Source organism: Taurulus bubalis (genome assembly GCF_910589615.1).
Source record: "Taurulus bubalis genome assembly, chromosome: 19".
Lineage (NCBI taxonomy): Eukaryota > Metazoa > Chordata > Actinopteri > Perciformes > Cottidae > Taurulus > Taurulus bubalis.
Genome location: NC_136607.1, coordinates 6,132,021 through 6,158,376, shown reverse-complemented (window position 1 = coordinate 6,158,376; position 26,356 = coordinate 6,132,021). Strand labels below are relative to the sequence as shown.

The window sequence follows — 26,356 nt, the reverse complement described above, 5'->3', positions numbered from 1 at the left end:
TTCCTGCTTTAAATTATAAGGCCTCACTATGTGGTGGGTATTTTCGTGCAGTACAAGGATTATCCAGAAAAGGCAAAGTATGCAGGAAGATGTGGGTGGGGAAGAGGAGACAGACATCTGAGTGAAATTGAGGGTGGAAAATATGCACGGTTTTGAGAGATGAGGAAAGGAGATGAAGTGACAGAGACGGGTGGGGAAAGATAAGTAAAGAGAGCGCAAGAATGAGATGAGTCACAGTGAGAAAACGGATGAGTGAGACAGGGAAAACAAGACAAGATGGTGAAGTATGAAGCAAATCCTGGCAGAAAACAAGTTGTTGAAGTTATGCAATTGCCGGGGCAACTGCTATCTCTTCAGGGTTAAACAGAGAAGCTGCCGAGGCCAATCATATTTGAGTAAAGTGTAAACAACAGCCAAGTGGAGCCCAGACGGTGACACAGCATACCGTGCTGGCCAGGCTGAGTCTGACAGCTGTATTTATAGAACAATCTGACTCAATTTAGTGTGGAGGGAAAATGTTTTGTCCACTACAGTGCTGAAAATATTTAGTGATTAACTGATCAGCAGAGAAATGAATTAATTCACAACAATTTTGATACCTGATTGATCATTTAAGATGCCAAACATTCTCAGGTTCCAGCTTCTCATTTGGTGTATTTTGCAGATTTTTGCATTATTGTATATTAATGACCAAAAAAATGTACGAATAAGCAATGGGTCAAAAAAGTAATTGATACAATGATAATAAAACATTATTAGTCAAAACGGCAAGCAAAAAGAAGTTGTTCACGTGTCAGTCATTCTCCTTTTAGCTCTATTAGTAGGTACATATCTGGCTCCCGAGCTCCTAAATGCTTCACGTGGTATACAATGATAGTCTCTGTGATCCCCTCAATGATCACAGAGACTATCATCACTACTGAAAGTATCTATAATTACAGCATATCACACAACATCCCTGAACATATTCTCACACTGATATACTGGTATTTTCACCACTATGAAATATATACTGGGACATGTGTGCAGCAACTTGAACGATTCATGTACTTATCACTGGAAACTGCATTTATAGTGTGGCTGCTTTCCAGACCATCGCTACAGATTAGCGTTCTGCTGTCTGCCACGGGTTCTCCTGCTATCTGATCAAGTTAGGCCCGCTGAGTGACAGCCACTTTGCCACACAGCAGAGCCAATTCAGTCAGCGATTTATTAGGCTTTGCCAGCCTCTTTCTCTGGCTGTCTGTCAGCTCAGAGGGAGAACATTACTCTTTGAGATTGTTCCACTGAACCCAAAGGGAGCCGTCCGCACTGCTTCGGGAGTAACGGAACACACGGCACAGCGGCGAGGACACGAAAACAGGCAACCGCATTCTGTTACAGCGACTGGAAATACCAAGTAAAAAATAAGATGTTATTCTGGTCTCCATCCTTCGTGATCCTGTGCAACGCTGAAATTTCCATTCCTAAAGACCCTTAAGGGCGTTATGACAACAACTTTAGAGGACGACCACCGCCTCAACCATGTGTCTCTGCATGGCAGCCTCATAACATATCGCAGCAGAAAAAGAGTATGTCGGTATTAAAGCAGCAAATAAGTATTGAAAGAAATAGCGTTACCTCAAGCAGAAAAAACATAAGTACAGAAATGTGAAATAATGTGAAATAACCCAAAGATTTCCAACAGAAAATGGCTTACTTGTGTAGGACCCCATCACTTATAGCATAAGAAGACGACACCTATGGACATTTTTCAGACCCTTTAAGTTGCTTAAATTACTTAAATATGTTTCATAATAAAGCATTAGTATGTTTACGACACAGAGTGTCCACTACTACATTCACAAAGAATATTTGTGATGTACAGTGCAACCTACATTTTGTAATAAGAGATCCATAGAAATGTCTGGCAACAGATATCCACTCTCGGGAAAACAATTGAATCAACTTCAAGTGCGAGTAGAAAAAGCAGTAGTAGAAAAGCCTATTAGTTTTTAAATTAATAGCCGGTGATACATTACAATACATGAATATTTTAGAAATGTGACTATAACCTTGAAAATGAAATTGGCAACATGCATGAGACAATTCTTTTAATGTTTTCCTCAGTCCGTTATGCAGGAGCTCTCGGCACGATCACCAACCAAGCGTGATCTTTATAGATAAGCGGAGCTGGATGCCATAGGTCCTATAAAAATCCTGATCAGAGCGAGTGTAAACCTCTTACAGGACAAAGAATGCTTTTTGTGAGTGTGTGCATTCTGACGTAGACGAATGTCAAGTGTTTCTGAGTGCAAAGTCACTGATGCATTCCTTTAGTTAAGGAAAGACTGAGGAGAGCGAGTGTGCAATACTGTACAGCCACGAGTGAACAAAGGAGAGACAGAAATAGAGAGAATACATCTCCATTAGGCCTTTGGAGAGATATATGCTGTTGTTTGCTGTGCCACACTGCTCATGTCTTACTGCAGGGTACACCCTGTTGAGAGAATATATAATTCAGACTCAACGGATTTATTCATCTCCACTCTTCCTTTTGTTTTTTACTCAAATTCCAACGCTCGTGGAAAGTAACAGCATGCCAGTGGATGTGACAGAGATGTCTTGTAAGCACCTGCACTTACTCTATGCTGACACAGAGAATTTTAATTCTAGCACACCCACGTTTAATAGCCACGCAGTTGAGGGGAAACCGCAGGAAGAATGAGGCCGACGGTTATCTGAATGCACAAACTGACAGAGAGAAGCAAGGGAAGTAACAGTAAAAAATCTAGTCGGATTAAATGTGTAACATGTTCAACGGAAGGAAGTGAATATCACACTTAAAATTACATTTGTAGCGACCTAAACCTAGTTATAGATAGATATATTTGTGTCTGTTCTTCCTTGAAATTAAATGATATTTGTTCACTGTATTAGTGTTTAAAGAGGTACAGTGGCTACAGTGAAGGATCAATATGGTTTTTCCAATAATGCGTCTCAATTTCCAAACAATCTTTTAATATTGATACCTTGTTTTGCCTCCTGCTCCTCCAAGCTGAGGGAGGGTCTCTTCTCTTCTGGGGCGCTGCCGGGAGCAGAATCCTTATCAACCACCTCAGCTCCGCCCATCAGAGCCTGCAGCCCCTGCTCCTCCAGCAACTTCAGGCACAAATGGATGGCAACTTATCGTTAATGCCAGTTTTCTATCCACACCAAAGCAACCCTTGATCTACGTGCATTGTACAGAGCGAGCTGAACGAGACCTTGTCCTCGTCAGAGTCGTCGTCCAATCGGAATCTGTTCTTCTCCAGCGGCAGCATATCATTCTCCTTCGCTTTGATGGCAAAACAGATGGGGGCAAAAGAGCCTGTATTGGCACAAAGAGACAGGAGGGCTGCGATTTAGAGAGGACAAAAGCATATTCAGAAGTTTATAACGGGTAGACAAGTACATCCTGGACATCTTTTGCGTGACAGTTTCAGAGCAAAATTAAATAATAATAATAATAAAGCAATTAGGCTGCTTTTTTGTGAATGAGAAATGCATAAAACATTCACAAGAAAAAGGATGAAAGGAGAGGCTGGAGAAAGGATTAATGAAAGGAAGGGCAGAGACAACAAAAAGATGGAAAAATAGAAAGGAGATGAAGCAGAAAAAGCGAGCCGAAGAATATGTTGGGAGAGAGAGAGAGATACAAAACAGATATACACAGAGAGAGCAAAACAAATGGGACAAGAGGCATAATACAATGACGAAAGACAAACAGACGGACACACACACACAGAAAGACAGTGAGAGTTGACGCTGGGATGGTGAGTCACATTGGTTTCTATTTTGTAATCAAATGTAGACAGTACAGAGTACACAGTGTGCCTCATCCCCGGGAGAGATAACCTTCATATAGGACTTTGATCCGTATTGTAGAAGGCTGGGTAGTTTACTTGTGTACGACTCTGTGCAGTTATTAGTTTTCTTCGGCCTGCTCCGTGACCTGTCGCCCCCCAGTAGCCCAGAACGCAGCCCTTCATTTGCATATACGTGCATGTTTCTGATCCCGCCAGCGCTGTGCCAAGCAGACTCTTTCATCTTTGCATAGACATTTCCAGCCTGATATCAAATAAAATTGCTCGCATAAATACCAACAGACTCCCAGGCAGCTGTGCGTAAACAACAACATATGAAAGATACACACACAAACTAGAATAAAAATGTGTACTCACATAAACACATATTTACTCAAAGGATTTGCAACTTATTTACAGAACAAATGAACTAAAGAGGAAGTGAAAGTAGTGCAATGTTCTGAGCATTTTTCCTACCTTTTGTCAGCATGGAATCCTGGACCGACGTGTCCGATTGAAGCGCATCATCGACCCCATCGTCTACCGCCTCATTCTGGATGAACAAAAGGAAAGTAGAGAAAGAGAATAAGTAATTACTGTCAACGTATATGTATCAGCTTCCTAGTTCTATACACTGTGAACCAGCAACGGTGAGAACACGTATACCGTATATTTCTACGCGTTATGTGTTCACCAATAGGAGGAGAAGATGAGATTGAGACTCCATAGAAACCTGCTGTTCTTCATGTTAATATGATGCACTTCCATGGTGGGTTGGAAGTGCCGCAGTAATATGTGCAAGTTGGTGTTTGGGACGTTTTCAAAAGAAACATCCTCGTTATGTTGTTTTTCCCAAAAATACATTTTGGTGCGAATGCTTGTTTGTTGTACAACTTCACCGGTGGCTGGATCTGAAATGTTAGGATGAGTCACTCCTCTGCATACATTTCCAATTAAACTAAAACTGTTGCATCTCAATAATGTAATCACTCCTCTGCCAAGTTCTATCCACCATTAAGGTTTGCAACCCTGAAGTTGGCTCCCTGCTGTGCGACAGAAAATGCTGCCGTGGAGAAGGAGCCAACAACAACTGCTGAGAACAAAAACCTCCTTGTGAGGCCTAATGGATATCTTTAAGCACATCGCTAGAGTGGAAGCAAGTAGAGGAACTGAGTGGACGAGAAAAGGTCAGAACACCATTAACACTCGCAAATTACTCTTTAGAGCCGAGCCAATCTTCTAAGATGAGACATTTGATTTCATACCGTCAGTGCACAGTAATGGGAAGTAAGAAAAGAAGCACACACTGAAATTGATTAACTTGTGTACAGCCAGAGTCTCTAAAGCAAGTCCACATTTTGCCTCATGTGCATTTCAGGTTGGCTGTGACTGCATGACTGCAGATCTCTCCTTCACTCACACGTCAGCATGGAAGACACACCACTACCTGGACTGTCATTGGAAAGAATTCTTCCATCTGCACTACCTGCACTTTTTGACGACTGTCTTTAATGTCTTTTTTTTATCTTTTTTATATTTATCCTGTTTATTGTATATTGTGTGTGTGTGTATAAGTACAAAGAGCAAAGTGAAACCAAAGTCAAATTCCGTGTCTGTGCAAACTTACATGACCATTAAAGCTGATTCTGATTGGGTTATACAAATCTGTGCTATTTAAACCAGCCTGCTTCTGAAAGACGCTCAAATATAAGCATCATCTCCATCACTTATTTGTAACAGCTGTTAATGTACAGAGGTTTTAGAGAGTAAGCATGGCAATAAGGATCAGTTTATTTCAGTGTTATTTGTTTGTTTTTAGTTCATAACTCCTCACTTTTTTCTGTAACACAACTTGTTGCTCACATAGCTTCAAACACCTCAAATTGACTCTAAAATTCCACCGTACGGACGGTCTATCAAAACATTTTCCCAGAGCCACATTGTGTGTACAGGCCATAGAACCACAAACCCTCCGTCGTGACACCTGTGGACCAAGTGCCCTTCGCCGTAATCCCGAACATAAACTGCTGATGGAGTGAAAGGTTAAAGTGGTGATGAAGCCAGTGCCTCATGAGGTATGTCTTGCCATGTTTGAAGGATGCTTCAAAGGCAGCTTCCTATGCGCAGCTGTTATTTAACAGTGCTTTCAAAAGTCAAAGCACTTCACCAAGGCCCCAGAGAATATAAGTTCTAAAAAAAAAAACTCACATCTAAATGCGAAATCAAAGCTCACAGGAGAAGAAGCAGGAAGAAAGTCACTCTAAACCGTTCTAGAAAAACCTCACCAGCTGGAGTGCAGAAGGTTCTTGTGCTCACATACACACCGTTAGCTTCGTCTCTAGAGTCTTTGAATTGATTCTCACTCACTCTCACACTCACACACACACACACACACACACACACACTCCTCCTTTTACGTCGCCAACTGAATTTCTGCTTGTTTTCTTGTGCAGAGTTGTTCAAAAACTACCTTATATCCAAAATGATTAATTGGCAGCTTAATTAAAAAATGAATGAAATAATAATCATTTGTCATGGTTATATTTTGTTTATACAAAATAAGTAAATTCATTGCAAGAGGAAAGCTTTCACATTATGGTAAAAAGCAAAAGTAGAACATTGTGTGTTAAATTGACTCAGTCGGGGATAATCGGACATGATGGGATGAAAACGGCTCTGCTGTGGCCGAATTCAATTGCCCTGTTGAGACTTCATTTAAATGCCTCTAGAAACTCGTCTCCCTGTTGCGATATTCTCATAAATGTGAGTTCACATCAAATTAATTATTCATCTTTAAAATTGTCTGACATACAAATCTTATTTTGAAGGGTCTGCTGAATGCTCCCCAAACAAAAGGACGAGTGGCTCCCCGAAGTGGAGCGGGACTTCTATTAGAGCAGCAAATACTTTCTACACAAACTTCTGAGCACATCTCTGCAAACGGGAAGCAAACACATCTGATGATTTGAACGATTTACAAAATGCTTCTTTTTAGATAAAAGTTTTCTATTTATCCATTTCAAAAGTGCCCCGTTCTGAAGATTGTGAAGATTATATTGACCTCCTCCTCCTGCTGCTGCTGCTGCCTCTGCTTTTTGCTTCGACTGACTTTAGCTCTTCTTCACTTTTTCATTAACTATGACAATATAAATAATAGCGCTGACTGAGAGCAGCGATATCTGCCTCCCATTACCCACGGGGAAAAAAATCACAAACACAGGGCGGGTTTCTCGATAGAAAAGCTGAGCAGCTGCTGGTTGGAGCAGCCTGAGCTCTGTCATAATGGGCCACACTCCTCTGCACTCTGAAAAGCTAATGGATTTGATTCATCAGAAGAGAAATTACTCCTTACAAAACGCTCTCTCTCTCTCTCTCTCTCGCTCACAAAGACGCACATTGAATATATGAGAGTATACATGGGATATATGTAGCTATGCAGGAACAATCTATTCATCTATCTCCCCACCTAGTTATATATATATATATATATATATATAGTATACGCTACAATCATTTATAATTCCCTTGTCGAAGAGGGGTGATGACTTGATGTGGCTCCTGTAAACTTGTGAACACCGACTGAATACAGACGACCGAGCACCAAAGCTCACTGCGAGAACTGAGACGCATTCTTGTTAGAAAAAGGTTTGCCCTCAGAAAGTGAACTCCAAATTAATAAAAATCGTGCATTTACTCCTGACAGCAAGCGGAGAAGATGAGGGCTGAACTGCCAGCTGGCTATTCAGGAGAAGTTTTCTCAAATCATATGCAACATCAATAGTTGTAAAACCCAACTATGAACCACTTTATTTATGAATAATAAATAAACTGTAAAACAAAGTGAGTGTGGAAAGCCTTGAAACAGCTCTGATACCTGGTGAATGGGCGACACTACCTGTGGTCCATTCATCTTTAATGGTGTCATGAGATCACATTCTAAAAGGGACCTTGACAGAAAAACTGCCTGCCGGAGGAGTTGAGATCATATTTGCTTTCATTTTGTGAAGGAGTTATCGTCAGTTATCATCAATATAGAGAACATATATGATGCATCACTTGTCCTTGCGTTTGTCTATTCATAAGTTAAATTAGTGGCATCTTTGGTAGAGTTAATTTTAAAGCAACCAAGTCAGGCCCTTTTTTTGTGAATTGAAGGAATATTATGCGTAAGCCGTCCGAGTTAGTCAAATCAGTTGGGCATCTTCCAGAGTTACTGTCTGTTTTAGTATAAAAAGCCCTCTTTGTGTTACTCTTCTTCTACCACGGACCGTTAAAAAACATAAAGAGGGAAATCTCTACAACTAAGAGAATGAAGGCTGGGTATCTATATAGCTTTTTTCAAATGTTCCCAAGGATGAGACTTTACATTGCAACCTGAGTTCAGAGCGTCCAGAGTGTTTCAAGTTGAAAAGGTCAGTGCTTTTCTGCCAGAAAAAAAAAATGCTATATGGACACTATAAGGGATCTATAGTTCAAGAAGCTGGCAGGCATGTGCAATATCCTGTGGGGCTCTATTAGAGAAATTACAAGAATATAAATTAAAGGCTATATATTTTAAATAAATCACAAAAAAACAGGTGTTGAACTCAACCGGAAGGGGAGAGAAAAAACTACAACGTACTCTGCATGAATCACATTTTAGCTCTTGCCAGAATAATGAACAGCATTCTGCAACACCTTAAAGCCAAAGGGAATGCACCACTCATCTCTGGCCTGACCTCTGGATTTGTTGGAAAGAGTTACTGGTTATATTGCATATAAGGCGTATGCCACTGGGGAGCTTGGCCGGCCAGCAGATTGACAATCCTCAGCCAATTAATCTCTTCCTTGTTCTCGTTGTCGTTCTCACCCTCCACTCCAATATTTCAGATCAGAATACCTCTAACTCCAGCATGGCAGGTCCTCGCTTATCAGGAGCAAATAAAACTGCTAATTTCAAGGTTGACTGTAAGTGCGGTGAATGCTTAGACAACCTTTTCTCACGTCTAAACGCTGGCTGCAAATGCTGTTAAACATAATTACATACAGGTGTGTGGAGGTCGATGACAGGAGACAAATGGGAGAACAGTGTGTCTCCTTGGTGTGAAGGTCATCCTTGGATTTGTATCGGCTCAGACCGAGCATCGACTGAGCAACAGAATAAAGAAAACTTAATGAAGAAACAATGAGTGGAAAATATCACTAAGAGAAAAAACTATGAAAAACTAAGAGAAGATAACAATGACGTAAAGTTATGTCGGTCAGGAATAAAGATATGAATGTATCTCTCTCAAAATGAGGGTATCCTAAATATTGCATAAACTATTAGGGTTACATTCTTTATTTTATGTTTTACCCCACCCTTCACTAAAGCCACGAAACCCTACAGATTTAACACATGCTTGTTGGTCCGCCAACAATTTTGCCATCTGATTGCACAACAAAGATATCATTTAATTTCATCATCTCTACAGATCTCTACATCTTGTTTTTTTACTCGCTTGATTGATAGAAGACTGATTACAATCATCTGTCCAATCTCAATTAACCTATTTAGGGTTTTTATCATTTATGATTCTGAAGCAGCTGTGATGAAATGGTGATGGAAAGAAGACAAGGACCATTAGAATGAATTAACTGTGAGCCCTCATACAAGTTAATGGAGAAGTGGTCAACTGTATCGAACACATTCAAGTGTCAAAAATACAAGTTGTGTTCAAAGTTGTCAAGACGAGGACAGGATGTTAAGTGGTTCACATGGAAGGGATCTATCTGATTCCTATGCACAGAAACACGTGTGTGTGTGTGTGTGTGTGTGTGTGTGTGTGTGTGTGTGTGTGTGTGTGTGTGTGTGTGTGTATATATATAAAGCTTGTAATACCTCTGAAAAGCATCTTCCTTCCTTCTGCATGAAGTAATTCTTCTTAAACTCATAATAGCTGTTGTACTGATTCCAAGACTGCAGAAAGTCAAACCTGCAGTAGACAGAGGGGAAGAACACATACTGTATGAGCTGAGAGGTGAGCATTCATAAAAGATAAGCCAGAGGATGATGAAGAGGCTCTGCAATATCTGAAAGGAAAGTTACTGATAAGAGTTCCTAAAAAAAACAAGATGTGACCGGAGCAACAGATTTATTTCTGGTACGGACACTCACCGCGGATCATTCTTGGCACGGACACCGGCCTCAAACTTAACGCCGTTCCTAGCAACGTACTCGGCCAGCTTGTCTATGACTGGCTGGGTGTCCGGTGGTGGGGGGATGATGGCTGCTGACGCCGGGGCGGAAACTTGAGCTTCGGGTTTCGAGCTGTTTTGGGGGGGGGGAATTAAAAAGGTGTTAAGATGAGGGAGACGTTTCAGCTATTAAAACAGATGTAATCTGTATTTACCCGTCTAATTGCTCTCTCAAATTACAGCGTTTCAATTAAGTGATATGTCAGACCCGATGTTTAGAGAAAATAATGCAAATTAGGCTTTTTGGTAGAAAAATATTGACTAAGCTCATTGGAAACTAGATTCTCGCTTGAATAAAACTGTTTTAATACACAAAAAAGGTGCATGGTACTTGATTTTTTTGACCAAGCAAAAATACCAAGAACCCTACAAATTAAATGACACAAAAAGTTAAATTCGTTCCCACCTGGTTTCTGGTACAACAGCGGGAGCAGCAGAGCCGGCGACCTGAGACGGGGCTGGCGCTGGCGGTGCCATGGCAACAGGTTCAGATGGGGCGGGTGTAGTTGCCAGATTAGGCAAAGCCTCAGAAGATGTAGGAGGAGCCATGACAGCTGCGGGCATGCTGTTATAGTAGGAGCTGGTGTCGATCCCTGGGGGAGGCGGAGCCAAGCAGAACGATCCATCAGGAAGCATGTAGTAGCCGTAGTAAATAGCTGCTGCATTTGCTGTAAAGACATGAGGGGGACAGTATTACAGGGATTTCCTTCCAGAAATGCTTTAATTGTGCCTGATGCACAAAGCATGAAAGGGACTGCGTGTGCGAGGTTGTATGAGGGGCCATTTATGCTTTTTTTAAAGCCACAAGACAAGACACTGTCATGTTACCTCACAGAACACAGGCTTGCTAGTCTCAGGGTTCATACACATTTTGACCAATACATTTCCATGACTTTAAACCAAATTTCCATGACCAAACATTTTGTGAAATCTCAGTGTATACATAAAAAAAGTGAGAAAATGTAGTCAAGAGACAATAGTTTGATGAAAAGAAAAAACATTTATATAGATGCCTGTATGTATGCCTGCTTATATTTTGAACGTCTTTCTTTTAAAAGCATATTAATTATTTCAAACTCAAATAACCGTCATGAACATGAGAATATAACACATGTCCATGACTTTTCCAAAACTTTTGGGATTTAATTTTTTTCAAGGACTTTCCCAGTCATGGGAATAACCATTTTAGAATTCCATGACTTTTCCAGGTTTTCCATGACCGTGAGAACCATGTAGTCTGTTCCTCCAGACTGAGTGCATGCCAACCACTATCTGTAGGTTATACACCAACTATGGATGAGTACCTCTTACTAAAAAAAGAAAGAAATTGAACCATCCCTTTAAAGGCTGTAGTTTGTACGGTGCTGTAATACTTTATAGTGAAGGGTATTATTATTGCGTCCATTACAGAGAAACAATTTTTTGATGTGAAATGATGCTGCTTTCACAACAGTTACGGGATGATTTACTAAGTCATTCCGGAGTATGGTCATGGCAATCTTTTTATTTATTTGTGTCCATTTCAACCTTGGTGAGGAAGATCAACAGGTCAGGGAAAAGTTATCTGCCACCGGAAATAGAAACTTTCAAAACCGTTTAGTGAGCGTAGAAATATGAAAATTGCCATTTTGTTAAAATGACGTATATTCCATGGCAAAGATAATGATTTAGATCATGATTTTCCCTTTCATGAAGCAGCAATGTTTCCCTTTTGAGGTACTACGTTAACTTCACACCCATGGTTTGTCTCGCTTTACTGTAAATATAAAAGGGAGCCATTTGTGGGTGTTTTGTGTACACTGGCACACAACCTGCAAATTTAGCATGAAACTAAGTGACAGAAATGAATCAAACTGAGCCAATTACTGCAAGTGCCGCTGCAGGAGCTTGCTTTAAGATTGCATATTTCTAAGAGTGGAGGCAAAATGTAAGCAGCTTCAAATTGGTTACAGGACTGCGGCACATCTGTGTGCTTGTTGTGGTCCAACCTCAAGAGTTAAGTGGAGTAGAAGTGTTCATTATGCAGCTGTGATGGGCTTTCTGATGCTGCCTGTGTCGTGTCCTGTTGACTGTCGAGCTATGTGTTTGTTGTTGTGTTGCGTTTAATACGTCTGTCGCAGTAATTAATTGATATCAGCGGTGGGACTATGAATCAAGAAGTGACCAAGTGTGAAAGAGTCATCTCGCTTATCAGTGGGTTTGTATTACAAAGTTTATTTATTGAAAAGCGAATGGGGAAGAAGAGGGGTGAAATACAGGGACAAGGACTACACAAAAAATGGTCGGTGTCAAAATGGAGACCGTGTGATATTAACACATTAGTCACTGTGGTAGTTGACTTTAATGGCACATCCAATTTCCTCCAGTAAGGAAAATGGAAAACCACAGCAGCAGCTTTCATTTACAAACTTGACAGTTGAGATAAAGACTTAAGTTGTAGAAGTGGAAGGTCAAAAAGGAAATTTAGTTAGAACGGTTTGTCAGATAGATAGATGGATGATCAGATCGCTAGATTTATTTCATAGATTTACTTTAACGCTGAAGTTAGTTAGTGTCTTTGGAGCTGCTCTTATGAGGGTCAGAGGGAGTGATTAAATACAGTAAATTAAGAGAGACAATCCAGTACAAAAGAGATAATGGAGCAACTCATTAACCACACCCTGTATTAACATTCATAAGTGGCAAGACAAAAATGCTCAAAAGGACAAGAGAAAGCATCTGATTGGAGCAAGCATAGCTAGTTAGCTATGTGGATGGGCAAATTAGCTGAACCCATTTTGAGCAACAATGCATATCAATAGCCTTAAGCAGCGAGGTCATCCACAGCCAATTTACTAATATTAACAGCCCTTTAACTGCAGCAAAGCTCAGGTTAAAGGACATCCTCCACAACTGTCTCGGGATGAATAAATTGCAGTAATGGACAAGTTAACACTCACGGGTCAGCAGGGGCCAAAGACCAGAGGTACCTTTAAACAACCATTTCAGGGGAGGATGGAAACATAAATGAAATATGTACTTAAGCATGAGTGGGATGAATAATGCGAAGTGGAGGGGAGGATGTGACTCATCATGGACGGATACGCGTATAACCTTGAATACAGCAAGTCCCTGAGAATTTAAATTCTTGTGAATTTAATGAAAGTGCTATTTTCTACAGTAGCTCAAAATTATACAATTCATCAAGTTCTGTGTCATAGCGGTTCACTGTTGCAATGCACAAGTAGATGTGGTTCTAGAGCTCGTTAACTTACACCGTTACGTACAGGAACATGTTAAATAAGGCCAATTGAACATGGAGGGAAAAGCTGACCTGCTATGTGATTTTGAATAGATTTAAAACCCAATTCCTGTATTTAGTGAGTACTTGTATGAGCAAGAAGTGACTCCTAAACTAGAAGTTTAAAAAAGTAAGTACCCAGCTAGTCCCTACTATGTGGACTAACATCATCACGCACGAATACAACTGGGCTCATTGAATCCACAAGTCGCAGATTTCCATCCATACTCAATTTATGTATTTCCTATACTGAAAACTTTTTTTCAAAATCGGCAAAATAACAAATTTAGCAAAACAACAGCATGGTTTTTGCATGCAGTTGTCATAAAGTGGGCATGTCTGTAGAGGAGACTGGTAGGTCCCCATGGAACCCATTTTCATTCAGATATCTTGAGGTGAGAGCTGAAGGGAGCACTGTTGAATTATGTTACCTTTACAAGTAGTAGAAGAGGTTAAAGGTCTAACTTTTTTTGTTGGACGCACTTATTGTAGTTCTGAGGTGAATGGGTTTTGACTTATCTTCATATTCCTGTCTATCCATTTAACTTACAAAGCATCTTAGGCGTTTGTCAAAGTGTGTAGGACGATGCTTACTTTTTTTGAAAGACTTGACTGTACCTTTGATACACAATTTCTACCACAAAGAGGATTAGCTAAAATTAGTAATTTGTTGTGTTTTGGTGGGGATTCTGTATGTGTTCTCATGTGAACAAAGCTGATTAGACACTGGCTAATAGTGTAATCGAAATGTTGTGCACACAAAGAGCATGCATCAATTCAGGTCTGATCTGACCCAGAGCCCAGGTGGATTAGAAAGGGTGAGCCTGAGAGATGTTTCGGGTCGGGTCCTCTGGCTTTCACCTGTCAGCTCAATACTCTGCTGAAAGGTGCTTAGAATGCCTCCGTATCAATAGCTGACTATGGTCCACATTAATTAGTGGGGAGCTTTATTGAACAACCAGCAGCGGCCGAACGCTTTCAAGATGTGTGAAGGCTGAGTGGAGGACCGTGGAAACGCATCCTCAGTGGATCTGTTGTAAACTGCTGAGGGCGGGCTGGGATGTTGTTTTTGACGCGTTTCTCAAAATACCGCCAGAGGGCAGAAGTCACTGAGACTGGACACTGCCGATCTTTTAGGTACTGGTATGCACACGCTTTTTTTCCCCCATTTAAAAATACATTTTAAAAATAAATGTGACGTAATCTCTCCCCTTTTGTATTATATTCCTTGTTGCCGGCAAGAAGTTAACTTCGACCAAAGCTGTTGCCTAGCGATGCAATTCTGGTCCATACTCACGGTCAGCAGTGTACTGCGCTGGTGTGCTGGGTACAGCCGGGTCCGTCACCTCTTCTGCTTTGGTTTCCACTGCTGCTGTGCCGTTCCTTTCCTGTCGGGCTTTTCGTACGAGTGCTGCCAGAGGATGGTCTGGGTCCATCACTTTGAGAGGCTGCAGAAGAAGAAAGCTGGTTTGGTATAGAACAGTATCACACAACTAAGTTGTTTTTTTCTGGAAATGAAAACTAAAGCCATTGAGATCACACCATGTGCGTATAATAGGAGAGACGGAACCCTTTTAGAGTGATATCATAATACATCACCACATATTCAAAGCTGTGAAGCCAGAAACCATGAAATGCAGAGTAATATTTCATCATTAGATACAGAATGTAATAGTTCACCCCATACAACATGAAGCCTTCGTAGAACATTGGAGTGGCTGAAGAGAAGTGGAAAGCCCTATTGATGGGAAGCAACTGTCAGACAGCTTCCTGTTAAAAGGAGCTCATTATGTTTTTAAAAACATAACATGCTTCTTCCTGCTCCGTCAAAGACTAATGACTGTCCTGACAATGTACATGAAAGCACTGACAAGAGAACTAACAACATGAAGACAGAAAATAGTTATTAAGAGAACGCAGGAGCAGACATGGGCTGTACCAACAGCATGTACATGTGTTTCTCATGGCAGGCAGCGGTCGCCTACCAGTTAGAATCGCAGCATGCTTTTGCAACATTAAAAACGATTTCTCCTTGAGATGAGCAGCTAAAAGAACACCGTCCAATGAAAACCACTTCTTCAACCTCCTTCTCAAGCTACATATCTAGGGGGGATCTCTCGATCCGATTCCGAGGTGCGATTATAAAACTATAATTGATTCATCTTAGCGCATCTAAAAAACAGCTGTATTTACTTCCATAATCTTTTATTAATGCAATATTAGTAACAAATAGAAGAGACGTGTGATCTGGAGGGTTACATTTCCCTGCATTGCAAAGGGAACCAACAGGGAAATAAATCAAATTGGTCCTCATAGTAAAAACACCACATTCAGCATGAGTCATTTTACATAAAAAGCTGCTGTTATTCACAAATAAATTATATATAAACTTCTCTTCAAACAAATCCCCTCGTATAAAAATAACACTTTTTAATGGTAAAGCTATACACACAGCGATAAAGTGCACGGTTACAATCACACTATATTCTGTGGCAACAGATGTGCACTTATGCTGCGTTACTACCTGCTTTCCTCAGTGACTCTAGCTGTGGTTTGGTTGTAAAGTATCGCTGTGCCGTAAAAACACTGAGATGAATTGAGTTTAACATTTACGCTTATCGAATCATAATCGTTCAGGAGAAAATAGCGATGAATCTAAGAATACATTTTTCCCCACACCCTTATATCTCAATCACAAAACTCTGACAGGCAGTTTTACTTGACTTATTCCTATATTTTGGAGATGCCTGGTTTTAACAGGACAATATGAAGTAGACACTGTCCAACAGGTGAAGCTCCCCACTGGGGGACAGACACTCTAGTTGCATTACCTTCACCAGCTCCTCCAGGCGTGAGCACCTTTTAGGGGCAAACAGGCTGGGATGGAGGTAATTGCCATCTCCATCATCATCTGAATCATCAGACTGGGATTCTACAGCAAAAAAACAAATAAATCCATGTATGAAAAAATGTGTTACATCATAATTAATGCTGAGCGTCTCACTGCATTATCGTGTTCTGTTCGATTGCTCATGTACAACAGATGTGATATTCCTGAATGCACTACAGGACTTGATGATTCTTGACAGACTCACCCTGCGACTGCTCTGGCTTCTTGGCGGTGACGAACTTGTATCGCCCTTCCTTCATGGCCCGCAGGATGTGTCTGTAGTAAGGGTTCAGGTAATGGTCAAATCGAAGAAAGTCAAACTGGGAGTTTCCGGACTGCTTAGCTTTCAGGACTATTTCAAACTGAGCCCCTTGCTGGGAAACAAAGTTGGCTGTCCTCTCGATGATGTTGTTGGTCTTGATCGTTGCCGGCTACAAAGAAAGTAAAAAACAATTAGTATATATGTTTTAAACTGAACATGTGCAACTAGCACTCTTAAAACTCAAACTGTACCACACATGGGGTTGCAACATTCATGGAGTATTCAAGGTGGAAACTTTCCATGGAAATTAATGTAAAATACTGGGAATAAAATGTAATTATAGTGGTAATTTGCCTAGGCTGTATTTAACATGTCATATGCAGATAGAAACATACCTTTTGCCAAATCAAAAGTAGACAAAATCCTTTAATTTGCCAAATAAATCAATCAATTTGTCAAATACATAGAGTGTGACATTTGCCATGTGGTGAGTTAGCTAGCTAGGGCATTAAATAATTATAATAATTAAAAAAAGGAAAGGTACTTTGAAAATGTGGGCAAACAATATGGGCTGTGTGGAACTTTAGGGTTTAAAGTGAAAACTAATTTATACCAGAAATGTTTTTCATTAAAGAATGGGTGAAGAGTTTACTTTGCCTGAGGGTACTATCTGCTAGTTAAATTGAATATTAAAAAGAAATATATATAAAACACATATTCACCCCAGTAATGTAATCGTAACTGGCATGAATTCACGTCCTTTAGCCCTTTAGCGCAAACAGGGTGAGCAATAGTGAGTGCTGTACCTGCAATTCCTATTTAATGGCACGTAGAGTGTGCTGCTGAATGTAGTGCAGGTTTACAATTTAATTAAATGGGTATACTTTTAACCAAAACATAAAACTTAGTATTGTTTTTAGTTTATTTTGTATGTGTATGCCCCCGCCCCTTCAAACAAGTTCACAATCAAAGGGTATGACTTCTCTATGGTAATTAAAGTGGGGGGAATCAGCTTTCTTCATTATTATTTGCACGTAAAAATCAGTTGACCTCTCAGTTTACCAACCCTTTGAGTAAAGGGAGTGAACCCAACGGCTGCACATAACATTAGAATGTAATGCACACTTTGTGAATGGCTTCTTAATACAAAGAACATGAGCCATTTTGGCCTGGAGGCATTTCCATGCGAGGCCTTCCTGTGTTCATTTCAATTACATTAATTCTTAAAGCACACATGAGGGGCAAAATCAGTGAAACAAAAAAGTTATCCATTATTCAATTTTGTCTCCCTTGTGTGCTTTTAATGATTAAACAGGCATTACCTAGTGAGTGCAGAAATATCCAAAAGAACCAACATATCGATGAAAGTCTTAAAAAATACTACCTTTCAGGACACCGGCCAAAACGATGGCAGTGTCCAACACTAACAGACCATAACCGTGTCCTGAGCTGCCACGGCCTTCCTGACATACAGTACAAGGGCCTTTCACACTGCCATTTACGGACGTAGCCATTTGGTAACAAGGGACGTGCGTAATACTGGTTTTATGTTGACGTGATATTCACATGGAAATCTTTCGCTGCCTCGCTCCAATCTGATCAGGTGCATTTGTTGCATTTCATCCCCCTCATGTCGCATATTTTAATACCTATTGTGACCACTGTTGGCTTTTTAGTAAAGATAATTTCCTTTACAATAATCTTATTTTAGGAGAAGATCGTATCGACAATCAACGGTTTCTGCATACTTGTTAGTTAGTGTTCTGAAATGTGAAACGTGGTTAGATTCTGGCCAAAGAGCTTTGACAGTCAGTCCCTTGCTTTCTCTGCTATAACTATCACATTAAAAAAAATCAAACACACATAGTCTTAAAAGAATTATGACAGACACAATGCAGTGAAATGAGAGAACGACATTCCCTCACTCTAGGGAGTAGACACTTATATTATATTATATATTACAGCAGCTATGTTGTGCTCTGAATGCACACGGGTGTTTTGACTGTTTCATACCCAGCACGCTATATACTGAATATGCACACAGACCGTGCAACCATTAAAGCTTGTTTTTCTTCTCATGCATAAGAAAGCAGCTGAAGAGTCATTGAGGGTTATGGTGGCTGGTTGGCTTCGTCCAGAGGGAACATTGCCTGACACTAAAACACCACATAGAACAAAACAGCAGCAATGCATTTTAAATGTGTCTGTTTTTGCCTGTTGTTATCACTGGATCTTATTTCAATATGACGCATATATATATATATATATATATATATATATATATACATACATACATACATACATACATACATATATATATATATCTTCTGTCTGTTTTTGCCTGTTGTTATCACTGGATCTTATTTCAATATGACGCATACATATACATATACATATATATATATATATATATATATATATATATATATATATATACACACACATATACATATATATACATATACATATATATATATATATATACATATATCTTCATATGGCAAATATGTACTGTTGTATAGCAAATATGTGGTAACATCATAAAAGAATGATTATGACACAAACCTCTCATTTGATGGGGAAGGAGAAAGGAGGTGTTATTTCACATAGCAAATGCTTGAATGGCTATTGATTGAACTGTAATCTAGTGATGAGATGTGTCAGGATCTGGGCGGCTCTCTACCTCAAACTATTCATGGTGTAAACCCTGTACAGTCAACCACACAGATTCAGAGAGAATCACAGAAATATATACATCCTTTGGAGACATCCTGATCCCTACTCGCACAAGAATTAACAGACCAATTTTTTTAAGCTCGTACCCCAAGTGGATACCCACTGTACATATGCATGTGTATATGTTGTGTATGAATAAACTGTGTGCAAGCGCACAACAGGGCAATAACATCAGTACGGATATTTAACACTCACCAGTTCCACATCAGGAGGGATAGCGAGTCCCGGGGGAGCGACAAACGGCTCCTCGCTCTCCTCAGGCTCTGCCTCTTCTATGCATGTGAAGAGATAGTAGGGCACAAAGAATGAGATGAACTTGTGTGAGTCATTCGTAATGACAAGTAAATAGACCCTGCTAGATATCTATCCAGTTGAGCATTAAGTTGAGATTAATTTTGAATGTCTAAAACGTTTTAAAAGTGGGCGAACCACATGCCGCCCCCACATTGTATCCATTATTCAAATATATCACAGGAATGTGTGACACTCTTCATCCACTATTCTTAACCTTCACCTGCCCTCCATACAAATATACAGGTTCGGTGGAAACTAGATTAATATTATAATGTTGCACTGTAGGGTGTTTGCACAGCAATAAAAGGAGACGAGCTCCTCAATTCAAAACATAGCATTTATGGGAAAAATAATCCAGCCATCCCATCATTCTTACAGATTTCCCTTGGCTTGTCGTGTGAGGTGTGACATGGGTACACAGTTTGGAAACTGTACCCATGGGAGGGCCTGAAACACAATCAGTTTCCAGGCGATCACACCGTCTTATTTCACGTCTCACCTCAAATGTAGTGATAATATATTGGCCCTTCAAACAGTGTCCCACAGTGTTTGGAAAAAAGACATGCTCTTAATCACCACTTTAGTTATGTGAGATTAATATTATCATGGACTAGCGGTGCAACGGATCATAAAACTCATGATTTGGATCAGAGTCAAGGATCGGATCACACTATTTGCACTTGACTACTGTTTGTCTTTAATGTCTTTTCTATATGTATCTTGTTTATTGTGCATAACTACGAAGCGCTAAGTGAAAGTCAAATTCCATGTATGTGTAAGCACACAGCCAATAAAGCTGATTCTAGAGATCAGAGCAGCACAAAAGAAAAAAAGAGAGCAAATATAACTTTTAGAGATCCCTGATCATATTTGTTTGCTGCCCGTACTAATTGCAGATCGTTGATAATCCATGCCGGAGATACATTTTTTTCTTCGTAAAAACACACAATTCAAATGATAATTTATTTGTATTGATTAAAACAAATCTAGTTATTATTCGTTTAAATTATGTATTATACGCTGCCTAGAGCTAGTGTTAGTAAGGTCATATTTCAGCTCTGATATCTATTCATGTTGTTGTGAAAGCATCATCTTCAAGATTCTCACCAACACTGCATTTTACAAGATTACAGATATTTTACTGAATTATTGGTGGATAGCGATCTTCAGTTCCCATGCGTGCCGGACGAATCACGGCTCGGCAGTGGTCCGTTACACCACTACGGTTGACAAGCTTGTATTTGGCTGATAATTCTCGCATATTATGTAAACTTCAGTGGTTATCACACATTGTAACTATCCCATCAAAATCAAACTCCCTTTGAGGCTACAAATTAGCAATGTGGTGGGGGACATTTTCATGATTTTGTATTTGTGACAACGTCGAGGACTATAAAGAAGGAAAGAGAAACGTGACAACAAACTGTAGCGGGGATTCAACTGAAACCAGCTCAAAACATTAATGGCCAGTGTGACATGACCCTTATTGACTTATTCCCAAAGGACAAATTCTGCTCGCATCGGGAGTTTTTGCAGATGTAGTCATACTCTGGAATGGCTCTACAATCTCCCCAGAGAGAGGCATTTAGTCTGCAAAACTGTCAGGCCACTGGCGGAGACAAAGTGCTTCTAGCTATCGCTACATCAAATATTAAGAGTTGCAAGTGTGTGTTTGTGTGTGTGTTTGTGTGTGTGTGTGTCTGTGTAAGATATGAATGGATGACAACCAGAGCTGGAGTTCACAGGTGATTAGCTGTCTAAATGTCAACCCTCCTACCACTCATGGTGAAACATTTTAAAACAATTTTCATGCAACAACTGCAGGGCCTCAATAGAGGGTTGTTACAAAGAGTTATAGTTAGTTTTTACTGTATCATTCTGTAATATTGAACTAAATATAAATATGTTTGACACCTTCACTGTGTCCGCTGCAGGCAAAATATTTACTTCAGCAGCACCCTCGAGGTCGCATACTTGCAGAGGGCCGCATGGATAAGAAATGGATGAGACAGACCTGCTGTGTTCTTCACAGCAGAAAACAAAAAATCAAAAGTCAAGCGGCTAAAAACTTTAGCACAGATCCCACCACAGGGTTCTTTTTTTCCAAAGATCCCAGGTTTTCAAGCAGTACAGTTTCATAGAATAATCATGTGATTTCATTAAACAGCCAATAACTTTTTTTTGTTTACAAAGCACTATTCGGTGAGTTAGTGTTCCAGTTAAAAGCTGTGTTTTGCTTTTCTGGTTTTGTCGCATGGTTCCTACACAAAGTGTGTATGCGTGTGCGAGTATGTACAACTGACCGACCAACTCCATACACTTCTGATCGACTGAACTATCTGACTCGTTTGTGAGTGATGTGTTCTCACCACATTCCCTGTTGGCATCCTCCTCCACGGTGGGCTGAGAGGGATCATAATAGTCAGCACTGTATTTGAAGGCCACTGCATTGTAGGTTCCTTCATCAGCCAGAGCCTCACTCAGGCGTTTGTACTCCTCCTCTGAGGAAAACAAGAAAACACACAACGAAGAAACATTTACAACAAGGTTGATGATCATTTTTTTAAACAGATAGCAGAAACTGACAATGTTTCTCTATTTTAATGTAGCACTGGATAACTCAAAAACATGCACTCCATAATATCCAACTATTAGGAATACTGTATTATAATCTGTGTTGTGTTATTATGTATAATACTTATTAGGTTGGTACCAAATGCTTGATGACAATCTAATGGCATTCTCAAACCTACAGTTTGTTTTTGCCTGAATCCGTGGATGAGTTGTTAAACACTCCCCTTTGTTTGGTTTCTTTTCATTCAGAAGAAGAAAACAATTGCTAAAAGCCAAAGAAGGTCCTGAAGAATGTTGCATCTGCCCAAATATTAACAAGGCAACCTACTGTGTTGCTAGTCCAACTCTGACCACGGTTTATTCTGGCCAGCTGCTAACAGCTGTTGATTTCACTAGACAAACATACATGGTTGATTGGCCCTAGACACTAACCCTTATCTATTGAAATTCATGGAGAACTATATCTTATCAAAGAAGCAAGGGCAAAATTGCCACTAAAAATATCAATATTTCTAATGCTTTCCTCCTGCTGTCTTTTCAGTGGACAGATGGGTAATAGCCAAAGTGAATGGGGGTCAGGCAAATTCAAGGGCAAACTAGCCTGGGGGATGAACCTTCTGCGGTGTGTGTGTGTGTGTGTGTGTGTGTGTGTGTGTGTGTGTGTGTGTGTGTGTGTGTGTGTGTGTGTGTGTGTGCGCACGTGACACAAATCATTAGTCGACTCATTCTGTCCTGTCAGTTTGGGCATGAGACACCATATTTCACATGAAACTGTGGCTTATCAATTCAATTACAGTCATTAAGTCTGCATTTCAGAAGGGTGCTTTGTCATCAAAACAGCCCGTTTCATTATAATGTAAAACGACCGAGATGCAAGTATCTGAGGGTTGATTTCCATAGAAATGGCAGCTGTTGCACTCAGCGTCAAAGCCTCCTTTTTTAGGGAGATGAAAAGCTGGAAGTGCCTTAGAAATTATGGTTTTTGGAAGCCTAGATTGAAGCGTATACCAAATGGTAAGAGTTGCCACGATTCTGTCTGTACAGACAGGCTTGTCAAATTGGTGTTAATCTATTTTAAAGTGTTAATAGAGGACACTGAGATTAAAGATTACATTAATTAATTCAAACACTAACTGACTGCCTGAGACCAGAGTGAACATTTTAACTGCCAATGGGAATTAATATCGGCAAGCATCGAGACAATTTGTAAGAATCGTAACATTATGCAAGAAAAAAATGGCAACACTTGCCAATGTTTACAATCATATACCACAACATTCTGTTTAATGGTATATTAATACATGTTCATACCAGTACATGTACACGGAATATATTGTACATAGAAAACATCAATGGTTAATTTTAAGAAGACATGACCTACTTCATTTCTGTCACAATTACCGCCCTTTGAATTTCTCATTTTAATACTGCAACTTATAGATATAGCATGTATGTGGGTAATGAAGTTATCTCACATCGTGTTTAAAATACGTGCAATTATGATTGGTCAGGAGTTTGCTGTGGCTCATTAGCCCGTCACGTCATCAGATGATGGGGTGAATGATCATAACGACGGATGATTGATGGGCCCACACAAATTCTAACAGGATTACTTCATCATCATCTAATTAGCTGCCTTCATAAAACAACGATGACTAATTCAAGAAATAAAAGGCAGATATATACACGTCCATATCATCCAGCAGGACCCATTAAGAGCAGATTCACGTTGATGTGTGCCATAAGTGTACGTGTCAGAACTAGCACCCCGCTCACCTTGTCTGGCCTCCTCTTCCAGCAGGTCGGTGTGCAGAGCCAGGTACCTCTCCTCATCGCACAGCGCCTCGATCCTGGCCTCCTCCTCCGACAGCTGGTAGGATGTATTCCATGACCCGCTGTCATACTCTGAAAGGTCATGTACGTGACCACGCCCATCGTATCTGTCGGATGATAACAAGGATTAGAGAGAAGGAAGTTGACAAAGAGTGTTATTCACAATATGGACCTACTTACCGAAGGAGGGGGAAAAAAAACAAAAACAAATTTACATTAACAATGCTCTACCTCTGTAAGTCTGTCTTGAAGGAGTATACTTGTAAAATACTTAAAGTGAAAATGTATCAAAATACAGACAATATAATAATGCACTAATTAAGTCCTTGGGCTTAATTGTCGATAGTGCTCTTAAGATACCTAGCAAGCTCTCTGCTGCTATTTCCTTCTTGGACAAGTCTTACAAACCAACAACCCTACATCAAAAGAAAAGCAAACAAAAAAGAAACAAACAAAGCAACTCGCCTCTTACCTTACAGGGTTCAAATCCCCCCTGTAACACTCATCACTACGTCTACATCTGCAAAGAGAGTTACATTCACACAAACCCGAGCACATAAATACCTATCCGCAAGAACCCAAATGGACGACATTTTCCAGGGTTCGTCCCTCTTCTCAGTTGCAGTTTCTTCACGAAGACAAAGAAATGGGGTGCTGTGGTTGGCATTCGGGGTTTGGCAGGACCCCTTAGCCTACCTTGCTGGGGGAGAACTGGGTTATGTGATAAAGACACACATACAAAGGCTGTACAAATGAAACACAAGTTGGGCCACCGCAAATCAAGGTGATTCAAAAAAGGAAATGCACTATTTTAAAAGGTCATTACGTGCTCTGCATGGAGGTGGCAATAAAACATTCCTGCATCGCATGCAGCCACAGTTTTGTAGCAATGTTAAAAGCACCTATAAACTGTTTTTTAATCAGTCTATTGGCATGGCATATTTTGAATCACCTTAACTGCTGTAACTTTAGTCTTGGTTAGAATTTGCTCTGGCCTTGTGGACTGTGGCACTGCATAGTACAAACCCACGTCCTTCACTTTGTGCACACTAAGACACAAAGGTCTGTCTGCAAAACTGAATTTTAAAAGGACAGAGAGAAGGAAATATCTTCTGTGTTGTACTCCATTGTGACTGCTATTTTATTACACTATTAAGTAGCGTTCCCAGAGGAAATTCTCCCCAACATGCCAAGATGCAAAGCCCACCGTAAGCCATCATTTGTAGTCTTACGTAGGCTATGGAATTTATATATATTCACTTTTGTCTCTAAAATAGACGCCATTCCCAGTGTATGAGGTACACAGCCCAAACTACTGCAGCAAGATAAAACAATAAATAGAGTTGATGAAGGTTACAATGTCATTTCTGTTTTAACAGTCAATTAAACATTGTACACGTCATGTGCATCAATGTTGTATTGGACTGCAGCAGTGTTAGCTGGTGTGACTGATACTTTGGCAACTTATAGATAGTTCAGCATCATGGCTACTGTTAGCAAAGACTATCAGGAGTTTGCATCTTCACACGTTATTTTAGAAACATTAGATACTATTTGTTGTCAGTTTCAAGACATCCAAAAAACAAGTTAACAGACAAAGAAAGAAAACATCGTCGCCAGCTGCAGGTATTCCCAAGCTTCTGCCAGACAAACTCCAAGTGGTCCCTTGAAGTCTGAGGCCAACTGTAAGGATAGATGGTTAGCATAATGGTTCGGTCTAAGTTTGTTCAACCGACCTATCAATCATGATGCTCTTGTCCCCCATCCATGGGATGAGATGTTTTCCATGTTCATGGTAAAGGGCCCTTTCGTCGTCTGGAAACAGTTTGCAGGCATATCCAAACACCAAGAGGTCGGCGTATTTATCACTGTCACTCACATCCTTCTTCACCGGTTTGTTGTTGAGGTCTTTCTTTGCCGCTCCGCGACGATACATCTCCCAATTGCTCGTGAAAACGAGACGATTAGCGAAATAAGATAGTTATAACAGTATAGTGACGGATTTCTGATAACCAAATAGCTTGCATGTGGTCCAAATGGTACGATAATCCGTGATGTTGTACCCCAAAACTAAATTCTACGTGCCGTCTGTCGCCATGTTGGAAAGGAAGTAAATGCACTTGCGTACCCAGTCCGCACTTACGACAATTTGTCTGCGTTGTTAAAATAATCCCCGATGAGAAATAATTATATTTAAAAATACATGTACATTATTTTGGAGCGTAGCTTTTATTTAAAATTAAAATCAATTTTTTTACCAGTCGTAATTTCGCCACTGAAGTGGTTTTACGTTGGTCGAATGTGCGGATGGTGAATGGATCGAACTGAAACCGTTCAACCCAACATTACTGCACGAGGAGCATTGAGGGTCAAATAAATAGTAATAGTCAGGCTGTCTAATCAGTAGTGCAGTAACGGCCATATTATCTATCGCTGTTTTATGTTCA

At 40.2% G+C, this 26,356-nt stretch overlaps 1 protein-coding gene across 4 annotated transcripts in view; it reads right to left on the bottom strand.

The window, feature by feature from the left end:
- sfswap (splicing factor SWAP) overlaps positions 1-25,951 on the bottom strand; it is a 51,083-nt gene extending 25,132 nt beyond the window's left edge. Inside the window, exons 1-13 of one of the 4 annotated variants that reach the window (XM_079235037.1) lie at positions 25,646-25,951; positions 23,853-24,016; positions 21,872-22,003; positions 19,404-19,480; positions 16,416-16,641; positions 16,152-16,252; positions 14,618-14,768; positions 10,447-10,708; positions 9,961-10,113; positions 9,685-9,778; positions 4,302-4,377; positions 3,246-3,349; positions 3,012-3,141 (exon numbers count right to left, since the gene is read on the bottom strand). In XM_079235037.1, the coding sequence (XP_079091163.1) occupies positions 3,012-3,141; positions 3,246-3,349; positions 4,302-4,377; positions 9,685-9,778; positions 9,961-10,113; positions 10,447-10,708; positions 14,618-14,768; positions 16,152-16,252; positions 16,416-16,641; positions 19,404-19,480; positions 21,872-22,003; positions 23,853-24,016; positions 25,646-25,845 (1,870 nt within the window). In that variant the 5' untranslated portion in view covers positions 25,846-25,951. Of the gene's footprint in view, positions 1-3,011; positions 3,142-3,245; positions 3,350-4,301; positions 4,378-9,684; positions 9,779-9,960; positions 10,114-10,446; positions 10,709-14,617; positions 14,769-16,151; positions 16,253-16,415; positions 16,642-19,403; positions 19,481-21,871; positions 22,004-23,852; positions 24,017-24,473; positions 24,718-25,645 lie in introns of those variants that run through there. The other 3 variants (XM_079235034.1, XM_079235035.1, XM_079235036.1) reach the window with 3 other exon arrangements.
- Between the last annotated feature and the right edge of the window lie 405 nt (positions 25,952-26,356).